This window comes from Cherax quadricarinatus, chromosome 33 (assembly GCF_038502225.1).
Source record: "Cherax quadricarinatus isolate ZL_2023a chromosome 33, ASM3850222v1, whole genome shotgun sequence".
NCBI classification, from domain to species: domain Eukaryota; kingdom Metazoa; phylum Arthropoda; class Malacostraca; order Decapoda; family Parastacidae; genus Cherax; species Cherax quadricarinatus.
The window spans coordinates 5,513,721-5,532,966 of record NC_091324.1 but is presented as its reverse complement, the minus strand read 5'-3'; the positions used below and the strand labels follow the sequence as shown (position 1 = coordinate 5,532,966).

Below are 19,246 nucleotides of genomic sequence, written 5' to 3'. Positions count from 1 at the left end.
CCATCTGCCTACTTTCCCATAATGCCCATGGCCCTCATTTTGTGTGCTATCACTCCATGATCACAACTGTCAAACACTTGCAAAATCTGTGTAAATCACATCTGCATTTTAGTCATCTTCCAATGCCTCTGTAATTCTGTCATAATGATTCAACAGTTGTGACAGGCATGATAATCCTGCTCTAGAACCATGCTGGTTCAGGTTATGCTGGTCCATGAAATTTGTAATATGCTGTCTCATCACATGTTATGCATCTCCCCTTGTTTCAGGTAAAATAACTTGAAACACATCCTATTATCAAACAAACACACAAAGTTTTTTTTTATTTTATTTATTTAACATACTGGCTGTTTCCCACTAAGAAAAAACACTTTCATCATCATTCGCTCCATCACTGTCTTGCCAGATGCTGGATCTTGCTCAGTTTACTACTACTTTTTGTGTTCTGTGTCAGGAACCCCAAAATTTATCTGCCTACCTTCCCCATAATGCCCATGGCCCTCATTTTGTGAGCTATCACTCCATGATCGCATTTGTCAAATGCCTTTGCAAAACCTGTGTAATCAGATCTGCATTTTGGTCGTCTTCCAACGCCTCTGTAATTCTATAATAATGATTCAGCATTTGTGACAGGCATGATCATTCTGCTCTAAAAGCATGCTGGTTCAGGTTATGCTGGCCCATGAAATTTGTAAACTGCTGTCTCATCACATGCTATGCATCTCCCCATGTTTCAGGTAAAACAACTTGAAACATATCTAATATCATAAACAAACATACAAAGTTTTTTTTTTAATCATTCACACCATCACTGTCTTGCCAGAGGCGTGCCTACTGTGGCATGCAAAGAGTACATTACACTTTATTCGGCGAATATACACACTCCCATATAGGATGCCTCCCAACCAGTGAACTGGGTGCTAAGGGTTTAACGATTTTATGGGGACCCATCATTAACTCAGTACCTTGGTTCACTGACCAATCACAAGGTAGGTCTGACAACTGCTGAGGTGATGTGGTATCACTCATTGTCAGCTCTTGCCAGACTCATGCAGCCACTGGTTGCTCACAGTTCTCTCTCTCTCTGGCTTTGGTCTTTGCCTTTGATTACCATAGTACACTTACTTTTTAAACTCTTGTACATAGTGTACATATGTTTATATACCTATATTCATACTTGAATGGGAAGTACAATGCCTGCACTCTAAAGGAGGGGTTCGGGATATTAGCAGTTTGGAGGGATATGTTGTGTATCTTTATAGGTATATGCCACTAAACTGTTGTGTTCTGGGCACCTCTGAAAAACAGTGATTATGTGTGAGTGAGGTGAAAGTGTTGAATGATGATGAAAGTATTTTCTTTTTGGGGATTTTCTTTCTTTTTTGGGTCACCCTGCCTCGGTGGGAGACGGCCGACTTGTTAAAAAAACAAAAAATTCATACTTGAAGGAAAATACAATTTAAAGACTACTGCTGTTTTTATTTTTGTTCCAAGTCCCATTACAACCAGGTCAACAGGCCATTATTACCTGGGTGCATAATATGGGAAGCCCTGTCCAGGAGCTGGAGCTGGTCTTTGTATCACTGAGGAGCCAAAACTAGTCTTAGTATCATTCAGATGGCCTTGCTATCGCTCAGCATTGCGTGTCAACTTTGCCATTGCTTCCATTATTGCATGTCAGCCCTGCAATCACTTCGCTATTGTGTGTCAGCCTTGCTATTGTGTGTATGTGTATCCCGCAGTTGTACTGTACTGCAAACAGCGTGTTACGTTGGGGTTAATGCCACCTACATGAGTCACTCGATTGGGGTCTGAGTTCACTCTATTAAATCTGCCCAAACTCTCTCTACAGCGTTGCTAGTGAATTGATCGTTCTATTGGTACAGAGTATCAAAACACTCTCACTACTGCACAGCTTCGTTACACTATTCGTACAAAGTTGAAAGCTGAAGCAACTATGGTGCACCAAATTGACATGTCTCCCATTACAGGGGCTGTTAATCGCAGATCTCTGCTTAGGTTCCTTCATAATACGGGAGGGACAACACCAGAGCAAGACCAGCAGTCTTGTGAAGCAACAGGTGCATCGGGTTTGTTTATGGGCGAGTCTGCTTCATTGGCCCTAGAGTTAGCCAAACTCAATCTGGAAACAACAAGGGAGCAACGAGCATATGCTAGGCGTGCCTACACTACAGTCAAAAAACTGCCAGTGTAGGCACTGTACTTCCCACCTCTACAACTCAAGTCCAGTTAACCAGTTTCTCAGAATCCCTTCATAAATGTTACCCTGCTCACATTCCAACAGCATACATCATAAAAACCATTTGTCTTCACTCATTCTTATCCAACATGCTCACGCACACTTGCTAGAAGTCCAAGGCCCAAACACACAAAACCTCCTTTACCCCTCCCTCCAACCTTCCCTAGGATGACCCCTACCCTGCCTTCCTTCCACTACAGACTTACATGTTCTCCATGTCATTTTATATAGTTCCATCCTCTCTAAATGTCCGAACCACCTCAACAACCCTTCCTCAGTCCTCTGGATAATACTTTTAGTAACCTCACACCTCCCACTTTCCAAACTACAGATTCTCTGCATTTTATTCATACTGCACATTGCCCTCAGATACAACATCTCCACTGCCTCCAGCATTCTCCTTGTTGCAACATTCACCATCCATATAAGAGCGCTGGTATAACTATACTCTCATACATTCCCCTCTTTGCTTCCATGGATAATGTTCTTCAGTCTCCACAGACTCCTCAGTGCACTGCTCACCTTTTTCCTCTCATCAATTCTATGATTCACCTTGTCTTTCATAGATCATCATCTACTGACAAGTCCACTTCCAAATATCTGAATACATTCACTTCCTCCATACTCCCTCCCTCCAATCCGTTATCCAATCTTTCAATATCTAAATTTTTTGTTATCCTCATCACCTTACTCTTTCCTATGTTCACTTTCAATTTCCTGCCTTCCTACCAAACTCATCCACCAACCCTTGCAACTTCTCTTCAGAATCTCCCAAAAGCACAGTGTCATCAGCAAAAAGCTATTGTGACAACTCCAACTCTGTGTTAGATTCTTCCAATACCACACCTCTTGTTAACACCTGAGCATTCACATCTCTTACAAACCCATCTATAAATGTTAAACAACCATGGTGACATCACATATCCCTGTCTAACACTCACTCTCACTGGGAAATAATCTAACCTGAGCCTCACTATCCTCATAAAAACTCTTCACTGATTTCAGTAACCTACTGCCTATTCCATACATTTGCAACATCTGCCACAATGCCCCCCTATGTACCCTGTCATATGCCTTTTCCAAATCCATAAATGCAACAAAAACTTCTTTACCCTTATCTAAATACTGTTCACCTATACATTTCATTGTAAACACTTGGTCTACACACTCCCTACCCTTCCTAAAGCCTCTTTCAACAAACTGACAGTATCCCACAGAGGGATAACCTTAGAATTTAGCTTTTTTCTATTCTTTTAAAGGAACCACAAACAGGGCTTTCATATCTTAAAACTACCTCATTTTATTTTCAAAAGTTTATCAAGAAAACACTAACTTAAAAGGCACTTACTTGGCAACTAGTCAGTATGGGCTGTGAAAAGGGGGAAATGGTGAGGGGGCACTCAAGTGTTAAATCACGAAGGGCTTGTGATGCTGCTCCAACCAGTGAAGCATTGACCAACCCTTCCACCATTAGAGGGATCACATGGTGCATGTGGTCTTGATGGTAGTTCAACCAATCTGCATATGCTCCTGTAAAGCATTCAGATTAACTTCTTAATGGCCTATAATAACTTAAATCAGACTATACTTATTTTTATAATACTGCACATTTATTTCTTGAATAAGGTACAGTATCCATCACAAAAGTGTTACGAATACTGGATACAGATGTTTGAGATATAGGATTAAAAGATAATGAATTAGATACAAAGTGGGAGTTGTCACAGATGCTCTTTGCCGATAACACAATTCTTGCCCCAGATTCTGAAGAGAGGTTGCAGAGGTTGAAGGAATCTGTGAGTGCATGTAAAAGAAGGAAATTAAATGAAAGACTGGATATCAGATTGGGAGGGAGGGAGAGAGTGCTGGAGAAGTAAATATGTTCAGATATTTAGGAGCAGACCTATCAGTGGATGGGTCTATGAAAGACAAGGGAAATCATAGAACAGTAGAAGGGGTGGAAAAGGTGAGCGGTACATTGTGATATCTGTGAAGGAAAATTTTATTCATGGAGGCAAAAAGGAAAATTCTCCATGAGGAAGTGGAAAAGAATTCTTCTCTGTAAGCCAAGCGTGTCGTAAGAGATGACTAAAATGCCAAGAGGCAGGGGCTAGTAACCCTTTCTCCTGTATACATTACCAAATTTAAAAATAAAAACTTTTGTTTTTCTTTTAAAGTCACACTGCCTCAGTGAGATACAGCCAGTTTTTTGAAGGAAAAAAAAAAAAAGCATAGGAGTGCAGTGGTACCAACAGAGTTATAAGGGCAAGAAGAACTGGTTTTTATACACTGCAGAAGAGAGGACGTTGGATGAAGAGGACATGTTACATTTGAAGACAGTATGTGGTGTAACAGGTGCATAAGGCATTACATACAATGAAAAGGGGTAAAGCAGCTGAAACTGACAGGATCATGACAGCATTTTTGTTTCAATAAATGTATGAAAGAAGGGAAGGTACCTAGGGATTGGCAGAGAGTGTAGGGAAGGATAGAATTAGAGGTAAGACAGAGAGCAGGATTGCAGAAGAACAAGGAGGTTTTAGAATGGGTAAGGGATGTGTAGAAAAGTGTTTAAATTGAAGCATATAAAGAGAGGGATGTTTTCATTGCATTTATGGATTTAGAAATGGCATATGATAGGGTGGATACAGGAGCAATGTGGCAGATGTTGCAAGTGAATGGAATAGGTAGTAAGTTACTACATGCTATAAAGTTTTTTTATGAGGATAGTGAGGCTCAGGTTAGGGTGTGTAGGAGGGAGGGAGGGAGGTTAATTCTCAGTAAAAGTAGGTTTTAGACAGGGATGTGTAGTGTTACCATGGTTAAGGATTTAGACAAACTCAATTCATGGTCAGAAAAGTGGCAGATGCAGTTCGATGTAGATAAATGTAAATTCTAAAGCTTGGAAATGTCCATAACCCTAGCACCTACCAGCTTAATAATGTTGAACTTAGCCGTATAGAATGCGAAAAGGATTTGGGGGTTATTGTAAGCAGCAACCTTAACCCAAGACAGCAGTGCCTAAGCGTGCGTAATAAGGCAAATAGATTGCTGGGATTTATATCAAGAAGTGTAAGCAACAGAAGTCCAGCGGTTATACTTCAGCTTTATACATCTTTATTAAGGCCTTACCTAGATTATGCAGCTCAGTTCTGGTCTCCATATTACAGAATGGACATAAATTCGTTAAAAAAACATTCAGCGTAGAATGACTAAATTAATACATAGCATTAGAAATCTTCCTTATGAAGAAAGATTGAAGACCCTTAAATTACATTCACTTGTTAGACGAAGAATGAGGGGAGACATGATCAAAGTGTATAAGTGGAAGATGGGTAGTAATAAAGGGGATATTAGTAAAGTCTTGAGGATATCTCTCCAGGAGAGAACCCGCAGGATTGGATTCAAATTGGATAAGTTTAGATTTAGAAGGGATGTAGGAAAGTATTGGTTTGGAAATAGGGTAGTTGATGAGTGGAACAGTCTACCTAGTTGGGTTATTGAGCCTAAAACCTTGGGTATTTGCAAATATAGGTTGGATAAATACACGAAAGAGAGGGGTTCGATTTGAGTGGGAGTTGCATATGAGAGTAGATAGAGTTATCAGAGCTAATTTCTTGGGTGGCATTGAAAATTGGGTTGGGCAAATGTTTTGTTAGTGGGATGGATTGTAAAGGACCTGCCAAGTATGGGCCAACAGGCCTGCTGCAGTGTTCCTCCTTTCTTATGTTCTTATACATGGGGTTGTAAAAACTTGCATTTGCAGGCACAGTAGTGCCTATGCTAACCTTCCTATGCTGTATAAATATACCCAGTTGGATGAATTTTATTGTAGCCAGCTGGCAGAGTGGCTAACACATCGGTCTGATGTTTTACAACCCTCTGACCATGGGTTCAAGCCCTGCCCATGGTATGGGTTGTAAAAGAAGTAAATGCTAGTGTGTTGGGGAGAGGGGTGGGATTAAATTATGGGGAATCAAATACAAAATGGGAGTTGACACAGGTACTTTTTGCTGATGATACTGTATTTTTGGGAGAGACTAAAGAAAAGTTGCAAAGCTTAGTGGACGAGTTTGTGAGGGTGTGTAAAGTTAGAAAATTGAAAGTTAACATAGAGAAGAGTAAGGTGATGAGGGTATCAAATGATTTAGATAAAGAAAAATTGGATATCACATTGGAAAGAGGGAGTATGGAAGAAGTGAATGTGTTCAGATATTTGGGAGTTGACTTGTCAGCAGATGGATTTATGAAGGATGAGGGTAACCATAGAAATGATGAAGGAAAAAAGGTGAGTGGTGCTTTAACCCTTTCAGGGTCCACAGGCCCTCTCAGAGACTTGTTCTCAGGGTCCCCCAAATTTAAAAAAAAAAAAAATTATTTTTTCTTATGAAAAGATAGAGAATCTTTTCCCGATCATAATGACACCAAAAGTATGAAATCTGATGGAAAACTTACGGAATTATGCTCTGCGAAGTTAGCGTCTCAACGATGTTTACGCATCGGCGGTTCTGCCCACTTTGAACCCTATTTTCGGCCATTCCAATGTACTAGTCGACAAAAATCATAACTATTTCGCTAGAACTCCATTTTTTCTATTGAATGAGTACAAGAAACCACCAATTTACCGATTTCAACTATCCAATACAGTGGACAGAATTTAGCAATTTTGCCAATTTCACACAAATTTCAAAAGATGCAAATTTCCAAATAGGGTCCAGAATAAACAAGACATTCCTGGCACTAAAATAAAATTTTCTCTGTTCATTAGTCATGTCCCTAGGCCCCTCTTACATTTTTTTTGCTTTCCACTTCGAATTTTTATTCTCACAAAAAAAAAATAAGATTTACTGTTATGCAGACTACTGCATTAGTGTAGAAATGGTATAAATAATATTGGCGCACTTGTGAAAGAATATTAGACTCACCAGTTGACGTGTATTGGATGCTTAGCATGATTTGTTTACTTTTGAACTTTGGTAAAAATCGAACATTTCTGCTACTTTGAGCTCAATTTCAAGGTACTTTTCTTTGTAAAACCAGTCAAAATCATCTCAATTTCTGTAATATGTCTTCCATTCTATACAATGAGACCAGGAAAACTAGAATACAACAATAAATACCATACAAAAATATAGTGCAAAGTCTCTGTTTTAATCCAAAAACACAAAGTTTTTTTTTCTCATTGTGCACTGTGTGCTGCAGGATTTTTTTTATACTGCGCACACTGACCATATAGACCCATTCTTTCATATGTAGGCCTACCAGCTTTCTCTCGCTAGATTTGAAGGCGCTAGAATTTATGCGTACTAGTACGTCATGGATACTGGTGTGCAAGCCGTACTAGTATGTCTGAAACCCTGAAAGGGTTAAGATATCTGTGGATACAAGAAACGTTATCCATGAAGGCAAAGAAGGGAATGTATGAGAGTACAGTGGCAAGGAGGCGGCTGGAGGCAGTGAAGATGTCATGTCTAAGTACAATGTGCGGTGTAAATATTATGCAGAGAATTCACAGTGTGGAAATTAGATGTGGAGTTACTAAAAGTATTAGTCAGAGGGCTGAAGAGGTTTGTTGAGGTAGTTCGGTTATTTAGAAAGGATAGAGCAAAACAGAATGACTTGAAGGGTGTATAAATCTGTTGGAGTGTGAGCAGGGTAATATTTTGTGAAGGGATTCAGAGGAACTGGTTAGCCAGACTTGAGTCCTGGAGATAGGAAGTACAATGCCTACACTTAAAGGAGGGGTCTGGGATATTAGATGTTTGAAGTGACATCTAAACTGTCGTATCTGAGCACCTCTGCAAAGACAGTGATTATGTGTGAATGATGGTGAAAGTGTTTCTTTCTCTTTTGGTCACCCTGCCTCGGTGGGAGATGGCCGACGTGTTAAAAAAAAAAATGTAGAATAAAACTATAATACTATTCCTTAGCTGTTTTCTCTTACCTTTCTATGATACAGAAAAATTTTCAAATACACGTAACTTTCAACAATTCATGCACTTTTTTTTTTTTTTAACATGTCGGCCGTCTCCCACCGAGGCAGGGTGACCCAAAGAGAAAGAAAATCCCCAAAAAGAAAATACAGTGGTCCCTCAATTATCGTCCATAATCCGTTCCTGGAAGTGGGACTATTATCGAAATAGACGATTTTCGAATCAATTTTCCCCATAAGAAATAATGTAAATACAATTAATCCGTTCCTGACACCCAGAAGTATTAAAACAAAAAATTTTATTACATGAAATATAGATGTAGTACATAAACAATACAATGGCACATGATGAATGAAACATTAACAGCATAACACTTACCTTTATCGGTGATTCTTCTTAGTGTATGGAAGACTGGAGGAAGAGACAGATTGCATTAGTTACTCTTTGGAAGGGGAATCCCCTTCCATCAGCACCTCAGGTACCAAGTGCTTTTCTGGGGTTACTTCTCTTCTTTGTTTCTTAATGCCACTAGGACCAGCTTGAGAGCCACTGGAGTCCTGTCTAGCAAAAAACTGTCCAGAGAGCTCTGTTTCTGGCGTCTCTTTAACCCTTTCAGGGTCCGTCCCGTAGATCTACGGCTTTACGTTCAGGGTCCAAACCGTAGATCTACGCCATGAGCTCAGCTCACTCTGATAAACTGTGAGTGGTACATTTGGGCCTAGATATTAGAGAATACATCTATGTGGTATGTGTGCACCACATAAAACAGATCCTGCAGCACACTGTGTATAATGAGAGAAAAAAAATGAAATCATGATTTTTCGATTAAAACAGCAACTTTGCAGTGTTTTTTCGTATGTTTTTTATAGTTGTATTTGCGATTTCTTGGTCTCATTTGATAGAATGGAAGACATATTACAGAAATACAGATGATTTTGATTGGTTTTAGCACTGGAAATGGCTTGAAACTGAGCTCAAAGTAGCGGAAATGTTAAATTTTTGCCGATATTCAAGAGTAAACAAACGACCTCACACATCTAATACATGTCAGCTGGTGGGTCTAATATACATTCACAAATATGGTGATGATATTTATACAATTATTACAGTATTGCATAAGAGTAAATCTTCTATTTTTTGGTGTGAATAAAAATTCATTATGTGAATAAAAAATCAAAATGGAATTTATTTGTAAAGCCTCAAAACATAACTAATGAACAGAGGAAATGTTAGTTTAGTGCCAGGAATGCCTACATTGTTCATTCTGGACCCTATTTTGAAATTGGAATATTTTGAACTTTGTGTTAAATTGGCCAAATTAACAATTTCCGATCACTTTATTTTGTAGTTGAAACAGTTGACTTGGCAATTTCTTGTGCTCAATCGATAGAATAGAAGTAATACTAGTGAAATAGCTAAGAATTTGGTTGATTGGAATAATGTAATTGGCCTAAAATGGGAGTCAAAGTCGGCAAAATCGCCGATTCGTAAATATCGCTGACACATCAAAATTCGCGAGAGCATAATTTCGTCAATTTTCCACCAAATTTCGTACTTTTTGTTTTATTACCTTCACAAAAAGATTCTCTACGATTTCATAAGAAAAAATAACAAATTTTTTTTTTGAAAATTCTTGGACACTGGTGCGTGACTCCAGATTTGGGCCTTGGACCCTGAAAGGGTTAACCCTTTCAGGGTCCGTCCCGTAGATATATGGCTTTACGTTCAGGGTCCAAACTGTAGATCTACGCCATGAGCTCAGCTCACTCTGATAAGCTGTGAGTGGTAAATTTGGGCCTACATATGAGAGAATACAACTATGTGGTATGTGTGCACCACATAAAACAAATCCTGCAGCACACAGTGAATAATGAGAGAAAAAAAACCGAGACCATGATTTTCGATTAAAACAGTGACTTTGCAGTGTTTTTTCGTATGTTTGTTATAGTTGTATTTGTCATTTCTTGGTCTCATTTGATAGAATGGAAGACATATTACAGAAATAGAGATGATTTTGATTGGTTTTAGCACTGGAAGTGGCTTGAAACTGAGCTCAAAGTAGCAGAAATGTTAAATTTTTGCCTATGTCCAAGAGTAAACAAATGACCTCACACGTCTAATACATGCCAGCTGGTGGGTCTAATATACATTCACAAATGTGGTGATGATATTTATACAATTATTACAATATTGCATAACAGTAAATCTTCTATTTTTTGGTTTGAACAAAAATTCATTATGTGAATAAAAAATCAAAATGGAATTCATTTGTAAAGCCTCAAAACATAACTAATGAACAGAGGAAATGTTAGTTTAGTGCCAGGAATACCGACATTGTTTATTCTGGACCCTATTTTGAAACTGGAATATTTTGAACTTTGTGTTAAAATGGCCAAATTACCATTTTCCGATCACTTTATTTTTTAGTTGAAACAGTTGACTTGGTGATTTCTTGTGCTCAGTCGATAGAAGAGAAGTAATACTAGTGAAATAGCTAAGAATTTGGTTGACTGGAATAATGTAATTAGCCTAAAATGGGAGTCAAAGTCGGCAAAATCGCTGATTCGTAAATATCGCTGACACATCAAAATTCGCGAGAGCATAATTTCGTCAATTTCCCATCAAATTTCGTACTTTTTGTTTTATTACCTTCAGAAAAAGATTCTCTACCATTTCATAAGAAAAAAATAAATTTTTTTTTTTTTTAAATTCTTGGACACTGGTGTACCCTTTGAAATTTGGCCTCTGCACCCTGAAAGGGTTAAAACTTCCCTAAAATGGGCCAAGACTCTGCCACTGTACAAGTTGCCAATATGGCTTGCAACATCCTTCTCAGGGTGATGTTTCTCCATAAATCTTTCCATCCTACCCCATATTTCAAAAATCTCCTTAATTTCTGAAGAAGGCACCTTCTTCCATCTCTCTTCCTCTCCTCCTCTGCAGCAAGATTCTGAGATGCGATCTGTTGCTCTTCCTGCTGAAGCTCTTGCAGCTCCTCAGTGGTTAGCTCTTCGTTGTGGTCCTCCACCAACTCTTCCACATCCTCCAAACTCACATCCAACCCCATGGAACTCCCCAATGCCACAATAGATTTCACAACTCACATAGGCTTATCAGGGTCAGCTACAAACCCTTCAAAATCCCTCTTGTGGACACAATCTGGCCACAATTTTCTCCAAGCAACAACAGCTTCCTTGATTTCCTTTTTCTTTGCCACGATGGAAGATATGGTTGTATGGGGGTTTGTTATACATCCTGGCCAGTTCGCCCACACGTACGCCACTTTCATATTGTTCAATGATGTTTTTCTTAAATTCGATTGTATTTCTCACCTTCTTTACCAAAGGCTTGGCACTAGGAGCTTTCTTTGGAGCCATGGTAGCTTATTTAGCACTTGCAAGCACTAAAACGAATGGAATATTATGAAACATTTCGCATGAACACATGAGGGGACCGTCGCTCACTGGTAAACAATGGCACACTGGCTGGGAAGGGAGGCCGAGGCAGCTCAGAGCCGTGAGTATGTGTCCAGGACGAAAGACGATTAACGAGTTAATGGACCATTTGCAAGCCCATGTTTACACAAAATAACGGGACTATTTCCAAAATGGATGACTTTCAGGCCTGACGATTATTGAGGGACCACTGTACTTTCATCATCATTCAACACTTTCACCTCACTCACACATAATCACTGTTTTTGCAGAGGTGCCCAGAATACAACAGTTTAGAAGTATATACATATAAAAATACACAATATATCTCTCCAAACTGCCAATATCCCAAACCCTTCCTTTAGACTGCAGGCATTGTACTTCCCATTTCCAGGACTCAAGTCCGACTATATGAAAATAACAGGTTTCCCTGAATCCCTTCACTAAATATTACCCTACTCACACTCCAACAGCTTGTCAGGTCCCAAATACCATTCATCTCCATTCACTCCTATCTAACACGCTCACGCACGCTTGCTGGAAGTCCAAACCCATCGCCCACAACACCTCCTTTACCCCCTCCCTCCAACCTTTTCGAGGACGACCCCTACCCCACCTTCCTTCCCCTACAGATTTATACGCTCTCCATGTCATTCTGCTTTGATCCATTCTCTCTAAATGACCAAACCACCTCAACAAACCCTCTTCAGCCCTCTGACTAATACTTTTATTAACCCCACACCTTCTCCTAATTTCCACACTCCAAATTTTCTGCATAATATTTACACCACACATTGCCCTTAGACAGGACATCTCCACTGCCTCCAACTGCCTCCTCGCTGCAGCATTTACAACCCAAGCTTCACACCCATATAAGAGTGTTGGTACTACTATACTTTCATACATTCCCTTCTTTGCCTCCATAGATAACATTTTTTGCCTCCACATATACCTCAATGCACCACTCACCTTTTTTCCTTCATCAATTCTATGATTAACCCCATCCTTCATAAATCCATCCGCTGACACGTCAACTCCCAAATACAGTGGTCCCTCAATAATCGTCCGGCCTGAAAGTCGCCCATTTCGGAAATAGTCCCATTATTTCGTCTAAACATTGGCTCACTACTCTGTTTTTAACTGACAAATCCATTCGTTGTCTAGGCTTTCTTGTTTAACTCACTCCAAATTTTTTTCTTATTTTCATTAAAATTTTTTGACAGTGCCTCTCCCACTCTATCATCCGCTCTCCTTTTGCACTCTCTCACCACTCTCTTCACCTTTCTTTTGCTCTCCATATGCTCTACTCTTCTTATAACACTTCTGCTTTGTAAATACCTCTCATAAGCTACCTTTTTCTCTTTTATCACACCCTTTACTTCATCATTCCACCAATCACTCCTCTTTCCTCCTGCACCCACCCTCCTATAACCACAAACTTCTGCCCCATATTCTAATATTGCATTTTTATAACTATTCCAACCCTCTTCAACCCCCTTCCCCACTACTCATACTTGCACCAGACCACCTTTCTGCCAATAGTTGCTTATATTTCACCTGAACTTCCTCCTCCCTTAGTTTATACACTTTCACCTCCCTCTTACTTGTTGTTGCCATTTTCCTTTTATTCCATCTACCTCTTACTCTAACTGTAGCTACAATTAGATAATGATCCGATATATCAGTTGCCCCTCTATAAACGTGTACATCCTGGAGCCTACCCATCAACCTTTTATCCACCAATACATAATCTAACAAACTACTTTCATTACGTGCTATATCATACCTTGTATATTTATCCTCTTTTTCATAACATATGTATTACTTATTACCAAACCTCTTCTACACATAGCTCAATTAAAGGCTCCCCATTTTCATTTACCCCTGGCACCTCAAATTTACCTAATACTCCCTCCACAACATTTTTACCCACTTCAGCATTAAAATCCCCAACCACAAGTACTCTCACACTTGGTTTAAAGCTCCCCACGCATTCACTCAACATTTCCCAAAATGTCTCTCACTCCTCTATACTTCTCTCTTCTCCAGGTGCATATACGCTTACTATAACCCACTTCTCACATCCAACCTTTATTTTACTCCACATAATCCTTGAATTAATACATTTATAGTCCCTCTTTTCCTGCCATAGCTTATCCTTCAACATTATTGCTACTCCTTCTTTAGCTCTAACTCTATTTGAAACCCTGACCTAATCCCATTTATTCCTCTCCACTGAAACTCACCCACCCCCTTCAGCTTTGTTTCACTTAAAGCCAGGACATCCAGCTTCTTCTCATTCACATCATCCACAATAATCTCTTTCTTATAATTCGCACAACATTCACGCACATTCAGACTTCCCACTTTGACAATTTTCTTCTTATTCTTTTTAGTAATTATTACAGGAAAAGGGGTTACTAGCCTATTGTTCCCGGCATTTTAGTTGACTTTTACAACATGCATGGCTTACGGAGGAAAGATTCTTATTCCACTTCCCCATGGATATAAAAGGAAAAGTTATAAGAACAAGAACTAAGATAAAATCAAAGAAAACTCAGACGAGTGTGTATAAATAAACGTGTACATGTATGTTTAGTGTGACCTAAGTGTAAGTAGAAGTAGCAAGACGTACCTGTAATCTTGCATATTTATGAGACAGACAAAAGACACCAGAAATCCTACTATCATGTAAAACAATTACAGGCTTTCGTTTTACACTCACTTGGCAGGACGGTAGTACCTCCCTGGGTGGTTGCTGTCTACCACCCTACTACATAAAGTAGATATATATAATAACAAATGAAAAAGATGATATCTATGTGAATGACTTACATCACACCAGCTTTAAAAATCTGTTAAATATATTTTTTCAGTATTTTTTAATCTGTGATAAATATCTTCAAGTATTCCTTAATAAACCATAGAAAAATAACTTTTACCAGAATAAATTTTAAATAGTTCAGTCGTTATAACTGACGTATCAAAAACATAAGTCCTGCTGTGACGTACATCATGGTGGAGTAACCCTTTAGTAAAAAACCTTGTCTTATGGCCAATAATCTATGATACTGTAGACTCACATGTCACTAGGGGTTACCTTCTTGAAATCAGCATTAAACATTAACACAAGGAAAAAATAAAACGTATTACATTATTGACACCACAAAAAACAGCAAGTTCTTTTGTTATACGTTTATAGGGCTCACTATATTTTATTCTATAATGAGCCAGATTCTCTCACACACCCTATCTAAGTAAACAGATGGCTTTTCCCAGGCCGTAGAAATCCCTAAGCAGAAATGTTTTAATGACTGAGCTGCCATTATAAAACTTTACAACATGAACACTCAGTCAATTTACTATGCAAAGGAAATGATAGGAACAAAATTTCAATGGCGATATCCTGAATATCAGATATACAGTATATGATATTTTCCTTCAAAAACAAGTTTCTAAGAATACAGACTCTCCTCACTTAACGACTGAGTTCTGTTCCTACGATTAGGTCGTTAAGCGAATTGGCCAATAAGTGAGAAGCATACTGTACTGGGAGTGGGTTTGTGCCAACTATCTTTACTGTTTTAATGTCACCCTTGCACCATTTATAAAATTTTTAATGTTTACACAGCAGTGTACTGTATACTGTAATAAACAATAGAGGAAATCAGCTCTAATATACATTACCGTGTTACCTCACATTTTGAACGTATCGCTTATTGAACTCTTCAAAAATCGGCCGCTTTTTTCGAACCAACTTTGTCCCTATTATCGAACTCGCCCCTACTTTCAAACCGCCGGGTACCAGACCTGTCCGGCAGCCCGCTCTGTCCGCGTCCCCGCGCAGGCGCCTTGAGCCAGTCTGGCCTTGTTGATGCTTGAGTGAGCACTAACCTGCGCTCTCATTCAAACATTTTATGATTAATTCGTTGTGTTTAGTGCTTGTGGGACTGTGAAGAAAGCTACCATGGGCCCAAAGAAATTTGCTAGTGGTACCCCTGTGGTAAAGAAAGTGAGAAACACCATAGATGTGAAGAAGGAAATAATACAGAAGTACGAGAGTGGTGCGAAACTTGTTGAGCTTACCAGGATGTATGGGAAAAACATCACTTCCATCCTGGCAAAGAAAGAACAAATCAAGGAAGCTGATGTTGCAAACGGTGTTAATATGCTAAACAAAAAAGACCCCTCCTTATAGAGGGAGATTCCCCTTCCAAACATTAACCCCAACTCCATCTCTCCTCTTCCCTATCTTCCAGATGCCATCACCAATCTTCAATAAGGGTAAGTAAAAATGTTATTTTATGTTTATTTAAATTTATTAATACATAATTGTACACTATATTTGTTGTGTAGGGGTAGGGGTCGCCCTCGAAAAGGTTGGAGGGAGGGGGTAAAGGAGGTTTTGTGGGTGAGGGGCTTGGACTTCCAGCAAGCGTGTGTGAGTGTGTTCGATAGAAGTGAATGGAGACAAATGATATTTGGGACCTGACAAACTGTTGGAGTGTGAGCAGGGTAATATTTAGTGAAGGAATTCAGGGAAACCGGTTATTTTATATAGCCGGACTTGAGTCCTGGAAATGGGAAGTACAATGTCTGCACTTTAACCCTTTGAGGGTTTTGGTCGTACTAGTACGTCTTACGCGTAGGGGTTTTGGTCGTACTAGTACGTCTTACGCGTAGGGGTTTTTGACGTACTAGTACGCATAAATTCTAGCGGCCTCAAATCTAGTGGGAGAAAGCTGGTAGGCCTTCATATGAAAGAATGGGTCTATGTGGTCAGTGTGCACAGTCTAAAAAAAATCCTGCAGCACACAGTGCATAATGAGAAAAAAAAAACTTTGACCATTTTTTTGGAATAACTCAGCGACTTTGCAGTGTATTTTCGTATGGTATTTATTGTTGTATTCTAGTTTTCTTGGTCTCATTTTATAGAATGGAAGACATATTACAGAAATTGAGATGATTTTGACTGGTTTTACAATGAAAGGTGCCTTGAAATTGAGCTCAAAGTAGCAGAAATGTTCGATTTTTACCAAACTTCAAAAGTAAACAAATCGTGCCAAGCGTGCAATACACGTCAACTGGTGAGTCTAATATTCTTTCACAAGTGCACCAATAATATTTATACCATTTTTTACACTAATGCAGTAGTCTGCATAACAGTACATCTTATATTTTTTGTGAGAATAAAAATTCAAAGTGGAAAGCAAAAGAATATAAGAGGGGCCTTGAGACGTGACTAATGACTAGAGGAAATGTTATTTTAGTGCCAGGAATGTCTTTCTTGTTTATTCTGGACCCTATTCGGAAATTGGCATCTTTTGAAATTTGTGTGAAATTGGCAAAATTGCTAAATTCTGACCACTGTACTGGATAGTTGAATTTCATAAATGGGTGGTTTCTTGCACCCATTCGATAGAAAAAATTGAGTTCTAGCGAAATATTCATGTTTTTTGTCGACTAGTACAGTGAAATTGGCCGAAAATGGGGCTCAAAGTGGGCAAAATCGCCGATGCGTAAACATCGCCAAGACTGCTAACTTTGCGAGATCATAATTCCGTAAGTTTTCTATCAAATTTCAAACTTTTGGTGTCTTTATGATCGGGAAAAGATTCTCTATCTTTTCATAAGAGAAAATAATTTTTTTTTTTAAATTTGGCCGACCCTGAAAACGAGTTTCGGAGAGGGCCTGTCGACCCTCAAAGGGTTAAAGGAGGGGTTTGGAATATTGGCGGTTTGGAGAGATATGCTGTATATCTTTATATGTATATGCTTCTAAACCATTGTATTCTGAGCACCTCTGCAAAAACAGTGATTATGTGTGAGTGAGGCAAAAGTGTTGAATGATGGTGAGAGTATTTTTTTTTTGGGGGGGGGGGGGATTTTCTTTCTTTTTTGGGTCACCCAGCCTTGGTGGGAGATGGCCGACTTGTTGAAAAAAAATAATTTTTTTTGTGAATATTTTTGGGTTTCTGGAACAGATTAATTGTATTTCCATTATTTGTCATGGGAAATATTGCTTCACTTTTCAAATTTAGAACTAGCTCCTGGAACAGATTAAGTTCGAAATTTGAGGTTCCACTGTATTTAGGTTTGCATATTGGTCGGAAAGCTGGTCATGTCAAGCGGTCATTAAACAAGTAGGTAGTTCAGTGAGGAGTGACTGTATAATTTTCTCTTATAAGATAGGTAGAATATGGAAAAATAAGTTTTGTTGCATAAAGCAGTAAGCTAGTAATGGCAATGAGCAAAAGCAAACTGCAAGATGCATAACACAATAAATAACTTTCACTGTGATTAAAAAAAAAAAGACAAAGTTGCATTACAAACCTAGTGTTGTTAGTGCCACAGATATTAGCTGAATGTTGTCAGAGAAAGGTATCTGAGGTATGCTCTGAATAAACCGTGGCACGTAGAAGTTGTCTGTCTCAGCAACAGTTTCTGCCACTGAAGAATATGCATGTAGAACAGCTTCTAAATATCGCCAATCACTGGGATCATTCTGCATTTTTACTACAGCATCTTTAAGATGAACTTCTAAGTGGCTTAACATGTCTCCTCTTAATACATAATAGGCATACATCTGCAACCAAGAATAAACAAATTGTAATCATTAACTAAATAAAGTCAATCATATAGCTAACAGCTCTCACCGTTGCCTTAACATACACTGTAGTCATGGGGTATTTTTTTTTTTATTATCACACTGGCCGATTCCCACCAAGGCAGGGTGGCCCGAAAAAGAAAAACTTTCACCATCATTCACTCCATCACTGTCTTGCCAGAAGGGTGCTTTACACTACAGTTTTTAAACTGCAACATTAATACCCCTCCTTCAGAGTGCAGGCACTGTACTTCCCATCTCCAGGACTCAAGTCCGGCCTGCCGGTTTCCCTGAACCCCTTCATAAATGTTACTTTGCTCACACTCCAACAGCACGTCAAGTATTAAAAACCATTTGTCTCCATTCACTCCTATCAAACACGCTCACGCATGCCTGCTGGAAATCCAAGCCCCTCGCACACAAAACCTCCTTTACCCCCTCCCTCCAACCTTTCCTAGGCCGACCCCTACCCCGCCTTCCTTCCACTACAGACTGATACACTCTTGAAGTTATTCTGTTTCACTCCATTCTCTCCACATGTCCGAACCACCTCAACAACCCTTCCTCAACCCTCTGGACAACAGTTTTGGTAATCCCGCACCTCCTCCTAACTTCCAAACTACGAATTCTCTGCATCATATTCACACCACACATTGCTCTCAGACATGACATCTCCACTGCCTCCAGCCTTCTCCTCGCTGCAACATTCATCACCCATGCTTCACACCCATATAAGAGCGTTGGTAAAACTATACTCTCATACATTCCCCTCTTTGCCTCCAAGGACAAAGTTCTTTGTCTCCACAGACTCCTAAGTGCACCACTCACCCTTTTCCCCTCATCAATTCTATGATTCACCTCATCTTTCATAGACCCATCCGCTGACACGTCCACTCCCAAATATCTGAATACATTCACCTCATCCATACTCCCTCCAATCTGATATCCAATCTTTCATCACCTAATCTTTTTGTTATCCTCATATCCTTACCCTTTCCTGTATTCACTTTTA

At 39.2% G+C, this 19,246-nt stretch overlaps 1 protein-coding gene across 4 annotated transcripts in view; it reads right to left on the bottom strand.

Moving 5' to 3' along the window:
- cdm (importin-13-like protein cdm) overlaps nucleotides 1-19,246 on the bottom strand; it is a 546,045-nt gene that overhangs the window by 74,698 nt on the left and 452,101 nt on the right. For all 4 annotated transcript variants that reach the window (XR_011392708.1, XM_053784034.2, XM_053784033.2 and 1 more), the window contains exons 10-11: nucleotides 17,961-18,213; nucleotides 3,609-3,790 (exon numbers count right to left, since the gene is read on the bottom strand). Coding sequence is in view for 3 of the 4 variants with exons in the window: in XM_053784034.2 (XP_053640009.1) it covers nucleotides 3,609-3,790; nucleotides 17,961-18,213 (435 nt within the window). In the remaining variant the exon portion in view is untranslated. The remainder of the gene's footprint in view (nucleotides 1-3,608; nucleotides 3,791-17,960; nucleotides 18,214-19,246) is intronic.